The 15,986-nt window shown below is 36.7% G+C and overlaps 1 protein-coding gene across 1 annotated transcript in view; it reads right to left on the bottom strand.

Moving 5' to 3' along the window:
* Positions 1–1,237: 1,237 nt before the first annotated feature.
* LOC142241150 (ATP-binding cassette sub-family G member 4-like) overlaps positions 1,238–15,986 on the bottom strand; it is a 32,589-nt gene continuing 17,840 nt past the window's right edge. Inside the window, exons 3-8 of the mRNA XM_075312903.1 lie at positions 10,934–11,272; positions 10,641–10,879; positions 10,301–10,569; positions 4,211–4,379; positions 1,733–1,989; positions 1,238–1,659 (exon numbers count right to left, since the gene is read on the bottom strand). Coding sequence (XP_075169018.1) covers positions 1,279–1,659; positions 1,733–1,989; positions 4,211–4,379; positions 10,301–10,569; positions 10,641–10,879; positions 10,934–11,272 — 1,654 coding nt within the window. The 3' untranslated portion in view covers positions 1,238–1,278. The remainder of the gene's footprint in view (positions 1,660–1,732; positions 1,990–4,210; positions 4,380–10,300; positions 10,570–10,640; positions 10,880–10,933; positions 11,273–15,986) is intronic.

The raw sequence follows: 15,986 nt of genomic DNA, 5'->3' as shown, positions 1-15,986 counted from the left end.
ATGTATTTTTGTGTGCAAAGTACAGCTCGCAGTTTTAGTCCGATTGTCCTAAAATTTGGTATAGGGTCATGTTTCGGCTCAAAGACGATCCCTATTGATTTTGGAAAAAATCGGCTCAGATTTAGATATAGCTGTCATATATATTTTTCACCAATCTGGTCATAATTGGCGTGTATATCAACCGATCTTCCTCAAATTCCCTACATCCGAATATTTTATGAGTCTCGAAAAACCTGCAAAATATCAGCAAAATCGGTTCAGATTTAGATATAGCTCCCATATATAGCTTTCGCCCGATTTACACTCATTTGCCCACAGAGGCCAATTTTTTGCTCCGATTTAGTTGAAATTTTGCATAGGGAGTAGAATTAGCGTTGTAACTATGCGTGCAAAATTTGCTTCAAATCGGTTCAGATTTGGATATATCTCCCATATAAAGCTTTCGCCCGATTTACACTCATATGACCACAGAGGCCAATTTTTAACTCCGATTTAGTTGAAATTTTGCACAGGGAGTAGAATTAGCATTGTGGCTATGCGTGCCAAATTTAGTTGAAATCGGTTCAGATTTAGATATAGCTCCCATATATATGTTCTTCTGATTTCGACAAAAATGGTCAAAATACCAACATTTTCCTTGTAAAATCGCCACTGCTTAGTCGAAAAGTTGTAAAAATGACTATAATTTTCCTAAACTTCTAATACATATATATCGAGCGATAAATCAAAAATAAACTTTTTCGAAGTTTCCTTAAAATTGCTTCAGATTTAAACGTTTCCCATATTTTTTTTTACTAACATTGTGTTCCACCCTAGTGCATTAGCCGACTTAAATTTTGAGTCTATAGATTTTGTAGAAGTCTATCAAATTCTTCCAGATCGAGTGATATGTAAATGTATGTATTTGGGACAAACCTTTATATATAGCCCCCAACACATTTGACGGATGTGATATGATATCGAAAATTTAGATCTACAAAGTGGTGCAGGGTATAATATAGTCGGCCCCGCCCGACTTTAGACTTTCCTTACTGGTTTTTAATTGCAAAATTGAAAGAAATACGTCAAGTTTATATTGACCAAATTTTGACCGTATCACCCTTTAATAGGACCTTAGCCTATACAAACGATTAAAGTATTCTGTTTTTTGATTTTAAATGACCCAAAATCCTTCGAATCCTATACAAGTGTTAGACTGCATGAAGTCCATGCTGTGACACAACTATCACCAATCGAATTTCGAATCAGGCCAGACCAGCGATATAACATATTTGTTTATTAATTTTTTAATTCATTCATTTTCTTAGACTTTAATGTCACATTGAGACGATATTTTAAAATCAAAAATGACAAAATGTAAAAGAATACAGCTGTTACGATAAGAACTGCGACAGATCGCATATAGCTTATATCCGTACTACCAAATAATTTTAGAATGTATTTTGGTTTGGTAATCAGATACATTGGTGGATTCTCGGGAACGGGGAAATCACCTCTATCCATTTTCAATAAAACAAACAGCAGACCCTCCAATGAATATCGCATAAATGTACTGTGCATAGCCATCTTATGATACACGGATAAATCTTCTCCACCGAATGATAGATTCGTAAAAAGAACCATTGCAGCCACAATCATGGGTCCTACAAACAGAGCGTTCTAAAAAAAATAGAAGAAAATTTTAACATTGTTGTACTCTCTTCATCGAATTCACTCGATCATTTGAACTTACCAAGAGACTAAAACTTGATCCCACAACTAATCCATAGCTGGAAGAGGCTATAGATGTTAGAAATACCATTCCTGTGAATAAAGTAAATCGATATAGCTCCATGGGTTGACCCGTTATGACATATATCAGTATGGAGCATGTTATGGACATGAAGGACAGGAAAGGTAACTGGGCAGTTAGCATAGCCATGTAATAGGAACTTAGCCGATACCAACGATTAAAGTATTCTGTTTTTATCAATTTGAGATCACGAGGGACTGAAAAAAAAAACAAATTTGAAAAGGCATTATTCATATAATCTAATTGACTTCGACCACTATTGTGGAAGACGATATTTTTGAAATGCCACAACTTGTCAAAAGATCACTGATAAGTCTAAAGATCAATAAAGTAAATCCAAGTTTAATAACATAGGAAAAAAAGCGTCGCCAAAAAAGTAATGAAAATGTTCTTTTTGGATCCGGAAGTGGTGCAAAATTGACGCAAAAGCGATGAATTTAACATGGGCTTGTCATAGAACGGAAGTCCTCCATTTCAATAGCCGTTGCACTGAATTTGTATAACTTCTTTAGGAGTGATCCGTATTCAATGTTTTGATATGTTGTCAAATAAATATTTTGTATAATTTTTTATAATTTTTAATGGATTCTAACGCTTGTCGAAAACGTTTGACCTCAAATAAAGGGTGATAAAATTTGGTCAATATAAACTTGACGTATTTCTTTCAATTTTGCATTTAAAAAACCTGAAGGTGTGTGTGTGTAGAATGTTGCTCCTATTTTGATTTTGGAATTCACTCTTCAGTTGTAAAAATGCCGTCCAAGCAAGAAGAGCAGCGTATTAAAATTTTGCTCGCGCATCGCGAAAATCCGAGCTACTCGCACGCAAAGCTGGCAAAATCGCTAAAAGTTGCCAAATCAACCGTTACAAATGTTTGGGGAACGTTTGTCGACAGCCAGGAAGTCTGGATCAGGGGGAAATCTAAAACCGGAAGCCGCTGAGACGACAAAGAGAGTTGCCGGTAGTTTCAAGCGAAACCCTAACCTCTCTCTCCGAGATGCCGCAAATGAGCTGGGTGTAACGTCTACAACCGTGCATCGAGCCAAAAAACGAGCCGGACTATCGACTTACAAGAAGGTAGGCCTCCTGCAACCGGTGGTTTTTTTATACCCTCCACCATAGGAGGGGGGTATATTAACTTTGTCATTCCGTTTGTAGAGCTATATCTAAATCTGAACCGATTTCAACCAAATTCGGTATGGATATTTATAATGTTAATTCTACTCCCTGTACAAATATTTACGTAAATCGGAACAAAAGATTGGCCTCTGAGGACATAGGAGTGCAAATCGGGCGTATGCTATATATGAGAGCTATATATGAATCTGAACCGATTTGACTGATATTTTGCAAAATTTACGAGAATCACAATTTATTCGATTATACGAAATTGGAAGAAGATCGGTTGATAAATACGTCATTTATGACAAGATCGGTTATAAATATATATAACAGCTATATCTAAATCTGAACCGAAATCAATAGGGATCGTGTTTGAGCCGAAAAAAGACCCTATGCCAAGTTTGAGGACGATCGAACTTAAACTGCGAGCTGGACTTTGCACACAAAAATACATAAACAGACAGACAGACAGACAGACGGACATCGCTAAATCAACTCAGAATTTAATTCTAAGCCGATTGGTATACTAAAAGATGGGTCTATGACTACTACTTCTCGGCGTTACATACAAATGCACAAACTTATTATACCCTGTACCACACACAAAAAATGTTTTTCTGATTCAATCACGAAATTAATTGATCCAATTAATTTTTTAATTGAAATGTCTTCAATCACAGAAATGATTGTATCAATTAAAAAATTAATTGATGGTCAATTAAAAATTAATTGATCCAATTAAAAAATTAATTGATACTATTAATTTTTGTGATTGATTTTTGTTTCAATTAAAAAATTTGTTGATTCAATTAAATTTGTAATTGAATATTTTGTAAAACTCAATTAAGACTTTAATTGGAAAGATTAATAATCAATTTAATTGGATCAAATAATTTTTTAATTTACTTTTTATTACTTTTTTAATTGATACCATCATTACTGTCATTGAAGACAAGAAATATTTTTTGTTTGTGTCGACTCAGAATTTATATATACTTTATGCGACCATAGACCAATATTTCGATGTGTTACAAATGACATAATCAAAATCATATAATAGCCCCGCCCTGTGGTCGAGTGTATAAAAAAGGATTTTTTGTATTTAATCTACTATTCTCACATACGGTCAAAATCGTCAACGCTTATCGCAAAAGTTCAATACATTTTTCCAAACAAATTTATTTATAGGTATAGGTAATGGTTAGCTATATTCGTTTATTTAAATTTTCATTTGGGAGGAACGAATTTTTTTCGTTTTTTTTTTTCTTTGTATCATAAAATCATATTTGCACTTACTATTGGTTAGCATTGGAGCCATCCCCATAAATATAACTTCAGAGGAGAATAACATCGGCAGTAGAAAAGCATACAGGCTGTATTGGGCATTTCGAAAAACATTCGAGTAAACCACTCCAATAGCAATGGTACATAAAATGGGCGCGCTGACCATGAGATTAACGTTTGCCTGAAAATATGAAGGACATATTGAATAAAACTTAATTTTATTTCTATATCTTCTAGTTTTATTATAGATAGGGTTAAGGTTTCATAGTTAGAGTAAACAAAAAAACAAGTATACATGGCCGCAAGATCGGCCAGGCCGAATTTTATGTACCCTCCACCATGGATAGCTTAGAAACTTCTACGAAAGACTGTCATCCAGAATCGAATTACTTGAGTTGGGGTATCTTAAATCGTTTTCTAAATTGTGAGTTAGTCCATACGTGGTATATATTAGACAGAAAAGGTATCTGTAGGTAAGTCTTACAAATAATTACGAATCGATATGGACTTTTGCACGGTACGTAGGGAGCCAGAATTGAAATATGGGGGTCGCTTATATGGGGGCTATATACAATTATGAACTTTATATGGACCAATTTTTGTGCGATTGCGGATCGATTTATCTGAGAGCTATATATAACTATAGACCGATATGGACCTAGTTAGGCATGGTTGTTAACGGCCATATACTAGCACAATGTACCAAGAGTCTCCAAAACCAAATCTCGGGATCGGTTTATATGGGGCTATATATGATTATGGACTGATATGCACCACTTTTGGCATGGTTGTTAAATATTATATACTACCACCACGTACCAAATTTCAACCAGATCGGATGAATTTTGCTTCTCCAAAAGGCACCGGAGGTGAAATCTGGGGATCGGTTTATATGGGGGTTATATATAATTATGGACTGATATTAACTAATTCCTGCATGGTTGTTGGATACCATATACTAACATCACGTACCAAATTTCAACCGAATCGGATGAATTTTGCTCTTCCAAGGGGCTCCGGAGGTCAAATCTGGGGATCGGTTTATATGGGAGTTATATATAATTATGGACCGATTTCGACCAATTTTTGCATGGGTGTTTGAGGGCCTATATTAACACCGCGTACCAAATATCAACTGAATCAGATGAATTTTGGTCTTCCAAGAGGCTCCGGAGGTCAAATCTGGTGATCGGTTTATATGGGGGCTATATATAATTATTGACCGATGTGGACCAATTTTTGCATGGTTATTAGAAACCATATTCCAACACCATGTACCAAATTTCAGCCGGATCGGATGAAATTTGCTTCTCTTAGAGGCTCCGCAAGCCAAATCGGGGGATCGGTTTATATGGGGGCTATATATAATTATGGACCGATGTGGACCAATTTTTGCATGGTTGTTAGAGACCATATACTAACACCATGTACCAAATTTCAGCCGGATCGGATATAATTTTCTTCTCTTAGAGAGTCTGCAAGCCAAATTTGGGGGGCCGTTTATATGGGGGCTATACGTAAAAGTGGACGATATGGCCCATTTGCAATACCATCCGACCTACATCAATAACAACTACTTGTGCCAAGTTTCAAGTCGATAGCTTGTTTCGTTCGGAAGTTAGCGTGATTTCAACAGACGGACGGACGGACATGCTCAGATCCACTCAGAATTTCACCACGACCCAGAATATACTTTATGGGGTCTTAGAGCAATATTTCGATGTGTTACAAACGGAATGACAAAGTTAATATACCCCCATACTATGGTAGAGGGTATAATAAAACGTTTAGAAAACGGGTGTCGCAAACGTTGTTTAATACTGTTTTTGTATCTCTTCGAAAATTTAAAACTTATCATAAAACAAGTATATACGGCCGTAAGTTCGGCCAGGCCGAATCTTTTGTACCCTCTACCATGGATTGTACAGAAACTGTCATCCACAATCGAATTAATTGGGTAGTGGTAATACTTACCGATGGCAATTTATCTTAAAACTTCTTAACCCTCTAACCATCTTTTTTTGCAAGCTGATTAAATATTCAATGTTAACGACACAAAAGCAAAAAAAAAAACTAAACAAGACAATTTTATACGGTAAAATTCAGTATATGCTGCAAAGCCTCTTGAACAGTTTTAACTGAGTTTTCTTTTTATTTTATCCATTTTTGTTGTCTTAAGGTGTGTTTTACTAAAAGCTTTCTGATTTAACGAAGCCCGTCTAAAGGCGGGATTGGGCATTAGAGGGTTAACATCGTCTTCTAAATTGTAAGTTAGTCCATACGTGGTATATATTAGACAAACAAATAGACAGATTAAATGCGTATATAATTCAGTTCTTGACCGGTATATATAGAGAAGTTTACAAATAACTACGAACCGATATGAACTTTTTAGCGGTAATTAGAGAGCCAGAATTGAAATATGAACCGATATAGGCCAATTTTTGTGTCATTGGGGATCGGTTTATCTGAGGGCTATATATAACTATAGATCGATATGGACCAAGTTTGGCATGGTTGCTAGCGGCCATATACTAGCGCAATGTACCAATTTTCTACCGAATAGAATGAATTTTTGGTCCTCTAAGGGCTTCGGAAGTCAAATCTGCAGATCGGTTTATAAGGAGGCTACATATAATTGTGGACTAATATGGATGGTTGTCAGAGATCATATACTTACACCACGTACCAAAGTTTAACCAGATTGGATGAATTTTGCTCCTCCAAGAGGCTCCGGAGGTAAAATCTGGGGATCGGTTTATATATAATTTCGGACCGATATGGACCAATTCTTGCATGGTTGTTAGAAACAATATACTAACACTACGTACCAAATTTCAACGAGATCGGATGAAATTTTTAACATAATATTTTTAAGTGCAAGCATATTATGTTCATAAACTAGCATAACATTTTTGGGACATATATGTCAATATGTTAGAACATATTATGCTGGGGACATAAAATGTTTGTAAATATAATATGCTTAGATGCAAACATATATTAATTTAAAAATAGCCTATAAACACATATGTGTTTAGAATGAGAGACCTAGAAAGTAGGCTGCAAGTAAAATAATGGAAGTAACCAATTGGCGCCTTAAAAATATATCCACACAAAGAAAATTTCATTACATTTTTTTTCTACCAGTGTATGCCCTAAGGTGAAACATGATATGTTTGAACAATACAAACAATATATATATATATATATATTTTTTTTTTTTTTGACCAATCCTGAAAATATATATGCTTGAAGCAAAATGTGTTTGGGGTATGTGTTACAGAAGCGATTTTTTTTTTTGAGGGTGTAAGAGGCTCCGCAAGCTAAATCTGGGGGTCGGTTTATATGGGGGCTATACGTGGTCCGCTATACCATCCGACCTACATCAATAACAACTACTTGTGTCAAGTTTCAAGTCGATAGTTTATTTCGTTCGGAAGTTAGCGTGATTTCAACAGACGGACGGATGCGGCTAGATCGACTGAGAATTTTACCACGGCTCAAAATATGCATATACTTTATGGGGTCTTAGAGCAATATTTCGATGTGTTAGAAACGGAATGACAAAGTTAATATATCCCCATCGTATGGTGGAGGGTATACAAATTGTTTGTTACTAAATTTTTATTTTTGCCTGAAATTTAAAGTATCTACAGTATGCACACAAAAAAATTTTCTCTGATTCAATCACGAAATTAATTGATCCAATTAATTTTTTAATTGAGATGTCTTCAATCACAGAAATGATAGTATCAATTAAAAAATTAATTCATCCAATTAAAAAACAAGTATATACGGCCGTAAGTTCGGCCAGGCCGAAGCTTATGTACCCTCCACCATGGATTGCGTAGAAACTTCTACTGAAGACTGTCATCCACAATCGAATTACTTGGGTTGCGGTAACACTTGCCGATGTCAAGGTATCTTAAAACTTCCTAACACCGTAATATATACCACATGGTCCATACGTGGTATATATTAAACTAAAAAAGGTCGATTAAATACGTATATAATTAAGTTTAAAGTTTCTATAGAAATAAAATTTTGACAAAATAAAATTTTGACAACTTTTTCTATAGAAGTAAAATTTGGAAAAAAATTTCTATAGAAATAAAATTTGGAAAAAATAAATAAAATTTTGACAAAATTTTCTATAGAAATAAAATGTTGACAAAATTTTCTATAGAAATAAAATTTTGACAAAATTTTCTATAGAAATAAAATGTTGACAAAATGTTCTATAGAAATAACATTTTGACAATGTTTTCTATAAAAATACAATTTTGGTAGATTATTTTTGGCTCGAGTGGCAACCATGATTATGAACCGATATGGACCAATTTTTGTGTGATTGGGGATCGGCTATTTATAACTATAGACCGATATGGACCAATTTTGGCATGGTTATTAGCGGCTTTATACTAATACCACGTTGCAAATTTCAACCGGATCGGATGAATTTTGCTCCTCCAAAAGGCTCCGGAGATCAAATCTGGTGATCGGTTTATATGGGGGCTATATATAATTATGAACCGATATGGACCAATTCTTGCGTGTTTGTTAGAGACCACATTATAACACCATGTTCCAAATTTTAACCGGATCGGACGAATTTTGCTCCTCCAAGAGGCTCCGGAGGAAAAATCTGGAATCGATTTATATGGGGGCTATATATAATTATGGACCGATATTTACCAATTTCGGCATGGTTGTTAGAGACAATATACTAACACCACATACCAAATTCCAATCGGATCGGATGACTTTTGTTCCTCTAAGAGGCTCCGGAGGTCAAATCTGGGGATCGGTTTATATGGGGGCTATATATAATTATGGGCCGATGTGGACCAATTTTCGCACGGTTGTTAGAGACCATATACTAACACCATGTACCAAATTTCAGCCGGATCGGATGAAATTTGCTTCTCTTAGAGGCTCCGCAAGCCAACGGGGGATGAGTTTGTATGGGGGCTATATATAATTATGGACCGATGTGGACCAATTTTCGCACGGTTGTTAGAGACCATATACTAACACCATGTACCAAATTTCAGCCGGATCGGATGAAATTTGCTTCTCTTAGAGCAATTGCAAACCAAATTTGGGGGTCCGTTTATATGGGAGCTATATGTAAAAGTGGACCGATATGGCCCATTTGCAATACCATCCGACCTACATCAATAACAACTACTTGTGCCAAGTTTCAAGTCGATAGCTTGTTTCGTTCGGAAGCGTGATTTCAACAGACGGACGGACCGACATGCTCAGATCGACGAAACCTACGTCAAAGCCGACTACAAGCAGCTTCCGGGACAGGAGTTTTATACGGCAAAAGGAAGGAGAAAGGTAGCAGATATTTTCAAGCAGATATGGCAAGCCATCTGTACCTGTGGCTTGAAAAGCAGCATTTTCATAGCTTCCGGGACTGTCAACCAATTTACGTGAAAGAGTGTTTGAATAAACGTCTGCTGCCTTTCCTGAAGAAACACGGTTGTTCCGTACTGTTTTGGCCGGATTTGGCATCTTGTCATTACGGTAAAATGGCCATGGAGTGGTACGCCGCCAACAACGTGCAGGTGGTTCCCAAGAACAAGAACCCTCCCAACACGCTCCGCCCAATTGAGAAATACTGGGCTATTGCCAAGAGGAACCTAAAGAAGACCAAAACAACTGCTATGCAGCAGTTCAAGGCAAACTGGCTTTCTGCGGCGAAGAACGTGGACAAGGTGGCTGTACAAAATCTGATGGCAGGTGTCAAGCGTGAGGCCCGGCAATTCGGATTTGGAAAAGCGAAAGCCTAACTGAATATTTTTCCTGAATTTTATACTAATTGAACTTGAAAAAGAAATTTAATTTGGTTTTTTAAATAAACGAATTCACCGATTTACACGCGTTTTCCCTTGACCAAATTTTGACCGTATCACCCTTTATATATTTTCATGGAACTCGCTAAAATGAGAGATTCTCAAAGGAAACTATTATACCTGATTCATGATGTTGGGTATATAAGATTCGGCCCGGCCGAACTTACGGCTTAAGAGGCAGTTCACTTTTAGATTTAGATTTTGCCTACTTGATACTGTAACATAAATTTTTTACCTTATCACGCCACAAAAGTTTGGTATATCGAAGCAATAGCAATCTGTATTCTCTGAACCAAGAGAATTTTACATCCCTGTGATTTGTGCTTAAGGGTTGGGATGAATCCAGAACATCAGAGTTTTTAAATCGAGACCTTTTTGGGAAAAAGTCATCCCCAACGTTACTTATAAATGGGTAAGGATACCATTCGTTTACTTTGCCATTTCTTATTTCTTGGACCATGTCATTTTGAAAATCACCATATGACTTGGTAGAAACGTCAATTACTATGAAGAAAGAAAAATTGAAGAAAAAAATATATGTTTATATTCATCGGAAAGACTTCACTAAAACTTACTGAAATCAATGGGGTTATAGGTACAAGGACAATTCAAATTGAATTCTTTCAAATAGGGAACTATATTCATAACTGGGCCTTGATAGATACATTGTCCACAAGACATGACATAAATCTTATCCAACATTTGACATAATCTAGCTGATGGATTGTGCAGGGAACACACCACAGTACGTCCACCATCTGCGAGATGTTTCAAAAGTTGTAAACATTGTTTGGCCGAGAATTCATCTAAACCCCTGGAATGGATAACAAATCAAAAGGGATTTCGTAACATCATGGCATAAACTTACGTTAAGGGTTCATCTAATAGTAAAACAGCAGGATTATTTATCAATTCCAAAGCGATTCGAACTCTGCGACGCTGGCCTCCCGATAATTTGCCTATCAAAGTGTGCGCATGTTGACGAAGACTAAGCATGTCTAGAATTTCAAAAATTAATTTCTTCTGTTGTTCTCGGGTAGCAGCCCCAATGTCCAATTTACATTTGCAAGCAAACACCATAGTTTCCATTATTGTAAAACAGGGAAACATTTCATCATCTTGTAGAATATATCGCGATATATTGCGAAATTTCCGAATATCGCGTCGTTTTCCATTAATTTCTATGCTACCCTCTTTTGTTTGAATTCTGCAAAGAAGAAAAGAATTTTTGGGCTGATAATAAGAAAAGTAAAATTTATTGATATTTATAATGGGTAATAGGATCGCCACACACCAACGCACAGTGGTTCCAAATCGTTTTTGTTTGGAAATAATTCTGAACTTTTGAACGGATGAAGATATCAACATGATTTTTGCTCGAAATTTTGCACGAGGAGTCTAATTAGTAGTACATTCAAGTGTGCAAAAATTAGTGGAAATCGACTCAGATTTAGATCCAGACCCATACATATCTTACGCCCGATATGCACTTATAAGAAGAAGCCAGAGTCGTGGGTTCAACCCGACCAAACACCAAAAAAAGTTTTCAACAGTGGATTGTCCGAGACATTTCTGAGTATTTCAAATATTCTCTAAGTGGCCTTACATACATAGAGTCGTGGGTTCAACCCGACTCTATGTATGTAATCCACCGTTTTCAACGGTGGATTGTCCGAGATATTTCTGAGTGTTTCAAACGGCATTGTGGGACGCCGTTCGGACTCTGCTATAAAAAATAGGTACCTTGTCATTGAGCTAAACGTAGAATCGGGCAGCACTCAGTGTTAAGAGAGAAGTTCACCACTGTGGTATCACAATTGACTGAATAGTCTACGTGAGCCTGCAAATATCGGGCTGCCACTATACCCATCCTAACCTAGCTCTCTAACAACCTTGCAATAATTGGTCCATATCGGTCCATAATTATATATCCCCTATATAAAAATATACCCTCATATGTGACTTCAAGAGCATATAAATCTATACTATATATGCCTTACAATTGGAAATTCAATTGTGGATGTAGTATTTTCAGCCTTATAAACGTTTTTACGATATTTATTACCCTCCACCATAGGATGGTCATTCCGTTTGTAACACATGGAAATATTGCTCTAAAACCCCATAAAGTATATATATTCTGGGTCGTGGTGAAATTCTGAGTAGATCTAAGAATGTCTGTCCGCCCGTCTGCTGAAATAACGCTAACTTCCGAACCAAAAACCTATCGCCTTGAAACTTGGCACAAGTAGTTGCTATAGATGGAGGTCAGCTGGTATTGAAAATGGGCCATATCGGACAACTTTTACGTATAGCCCCCATATAAACAGGAGCCTCTTGGAGGAGCAAACTTCATCCGATCTGGTTGAAATTTGGTATATGGTATTAGTATATGGTCTCTAACAACCACGCAAAATTAGTCCACAGCGATTCGTAATTATATATAGCCCCCATATAAACTGATCCCTAGATTTGGTTTGCGGATCCTCTAAGAGAAGCAAATTTCATCCGATCCAGCTTAAATTTGGTACATGGTGTTAGTATATGGTCTCTAATAACCATGCAAAAATTGGTACACATCGGTCCATAATTATATATAGCCCCCTTATAAACCGATCCCCAGATTTGACCTTCGGAGCCTCTTGGAGGGGCAAAATTCATCCGATCCGATTGAAATTTGGAACGTGGTGTAAGTATATGGTCTCTGACAACCACGCAAAATTAGTCCACAGCGATCCATAATTATATATAGCCCCCATATAAACCGATCCCCCGATTTGACTTGCGGAGCCTCTAAGAGAAGCAAATTTCATTCGATCCGGCTGAAATTTAGTACATGATGTTAGTATGTGGCCACTAACAACCATGCAAAAATTGGTCCACATCAATTCATAATTATATATAGCCCCCATACCCAGCAAAAAAATGGAGCACTATTTCAGCAGAATTGTAAAGGAGAGAGGCAGTACTAACTGCTTACAAAACAACCGAATCAGCGCTGATTTTTGTGGGCGATGTCCCGATTTATAGCAGCTTCAACATTGCGCTGATATAATTGCTCATTTCAATAAAAATATTGCTCAGAAGTGATATATAATCCTGAGTATAGGATTGTTAGCGTGAAGGAAAACAGCACTACCTTTCATGCATCTATACTGCATGAATTGGTTGCAATAACGTAAACAAATGATCATAAACTAGTTTGATTACTCGTGTACGTTATTGCCACCGATTCATGCATACCAAAAAGCGCAACTAAACTCTTACTGATGAAGTATTTTTTGCTGGGTATAAACCGATCCCCCGATTTGGCTTGCGGAGCCTCTAAGAGAAGCAAATTTCATCCCATCCGGCTGAAATTTGGTACATGGTGTTAGTATATGGTCTCTAACAACCATGCAAAAATTGGTCCACATCCCCCCATAATTATATATAGCCCCCATATAAACCGATCCCTAGGAGCCTCATGGAAGAGCAAAATTTATCCGATTCGGTTGAAATTTGGTACATGGTGTTAGTATATGGTCTCTAACAACCATGCAAAAATTGGTCCATATCGGTTCATAATTATATATAGCCCCCATATAAACCGATCCCCAGATTTGACCTACGGTGCCTATTGGAGAAGCAAAATTCATCCGATCTGATTGAAATTTGGTACATGGTGTTAGTATATGATATTTAATAACCATGCCAAAAGTGGTCCATATCGGTCCATAATTATATATAGCCCCCATATAAACCGATCCCGAGATTTGGTTTTGGAGCCTTTTGAAGGAGCAAATTCCATCCGAGTCAGTTGAAACTTGGTACATTGTGCTAGTATATGACAGTTAAAAGCCATGCCTGACTAGGTGCATATCGATCTATAGTTATATATAGCCCTCAGATAAATCGATCACACAAAAATTGGTTCATATCAAGTTCATAATTGTATATAGCCCCCATATAAGCGACGCCCATATTTCAATTCTGGCTCTCTAATTACCGTGCAAAAGTCAATATCGATTCGTAATTATTTGTAGACTTACCTATACATACCTTTTTAGTCTAATATATACCGCATATGGACTAACTTACAATTTAGAAGACGATGTTAATAAGTTTTAAGATACCTTACCATCGGTAAGTAATTCGATTGTGGCTGACAGTCTTTCGTACAAGTCTCTACGCAATCCATGGTGGAGGGTACATAAGATTCGGCCTGGCCGAACTTACGGCCGTATATACTTGTTTTTTTTTTTTTCTTAAAATCGAAAGTTATGATTGTAAATAAAATGTTAAATGTGAGTATTAACTCAATGACGTTTTCAGTCAATAGTTGTGGATTGTTTGCTTTGGTTAGCCCAACTTAGTTCAAATTCTGTTTATTTGAAGCGTTTCTACTTATCATTAGCGTTAATCGTACATTGGGTGATGAATATTGCGTTATCAGTATGAAGTGTTATTAATGGCACGTGTTCCTACAAAATTTCTTCGAATCTCCAAAAAACAAAACAAGCCTCAGTCACTCGAATTCTATTGGGTTTTTCTATTTGTATACCATCAACCCATGCTATGGTTGTATACTAACATTGTCATTGCGTTCGTGATACATTGAAATATTGGTCCCAGACCCCATAAAGTAATAAATTCAGGGTCATTTTGAAATTCTGAGTCTATCTAACTCATTAGCGTAGCTAGACGATTTCCTTAGGGGGGCTATAGCCCCCCTAGCTACAAATTAATAGACTGAACTTATAGGTTCAATTAATGTTTTGTTTTATAAAAATGCATAAAAAATCAGACATAAACATAAGTAGACAATTTAATTTTAATAAAGCAACTAAAAATAGTTTCTCATTTTTCCTCAGCAAAAAAAATGAGAGTTGTTCTAAGCTTTAAAAACACTTCCAAAAATGTCCTCACAAAGAAGTTAATTATTTTAACTACACAGGAAGTTTTTAATTAAATTTTTATACCCTCCACCATAGAATGGGGGTATATTAACTTTGTCATTCCGTTTGTAACACATCGAAATATTGCTCTAAGACCCCATAAAGTATATATATTCTGGGTCGTGGTGAAATTCTGAGTCGATCTGAGCATGTCCGCCCGTCCGTCCGTCCGTCTGTTGAAATCACGCTAACTTCCGAACGAAACAAGGTATCGACTTAAAACTTGGCACAAGTAGTTGTTATTGATGTAGGTCGGATGGTATTGCAAATGGGCCATATCAGTCCACTTTTACGTATAGCCCCCATATAAACGGACCCCAAATTTGGCTTGTGATTGCTCTAAAAGAAGACAATTTCATCCGATCAGGTTGAAATTTGGTACATGGTGTTAGTATATGGTCTCTAACAACCGTACAAAAATTGGTCCATATTGGTCCACTTTTACGTATAGCTCCCATATAAACGGCCCCCCCAAATTTGGCTTGCGATTGCTCTAAGAGAAGCAAATTTCATCCGATCCGGATGAAATTTGGTAAATGGTGTTAGTATATGGCCTCTAATAATCATGCAAAATTTGGTCCTTATCGGTCCATAATTATATATAGCCCCCATATAAACCGATCCCCAGATTTGACCTCCGGAGCCTCTAAGAGAAGCAAATTTCATCCGATCCGGATGAAATTTGGTACATGGTGTTAGTATATGGCCTCTAATAATCATGCAAAATTTGGTCCTTATCGGTCCATAATTATATATAGCCCCCATATAAACCGATCCCCAGATTTAAACTCCGGAGCCTCTTAGAGGAACGAAACTCATCCGATCCGATTGAAATTTGGTACGTGGTGTTAGTATATTGTCTCTAACAACCATGCCAAAATTGGTAAATATCGGGCCATAATTATATATAGCCCCCATATAAACCGATTCCCAGATTTTTCCTCCGGAGCCTCTTGGAGGAGCAAAATTCATCCGATCCGGTTG

Source organism: Haematobia irritans, chromosome 5 (assembly GCF_050003625.1).
Source record: "Haematobia irritans isolate KBUSLIRL chromosome 5, ASM5000362v1, whole genome shotgun sequence".
NCBI lineage: Eukaryota > Metazoa > Arthropoda > Insecta > Diptera > Muscidae > Haematobia > Haematobia irritans.
Note: the sequence above shows the minus strand (reverse complement) of the source record. Positions and strands in the feature narration are given on the sequence as shown.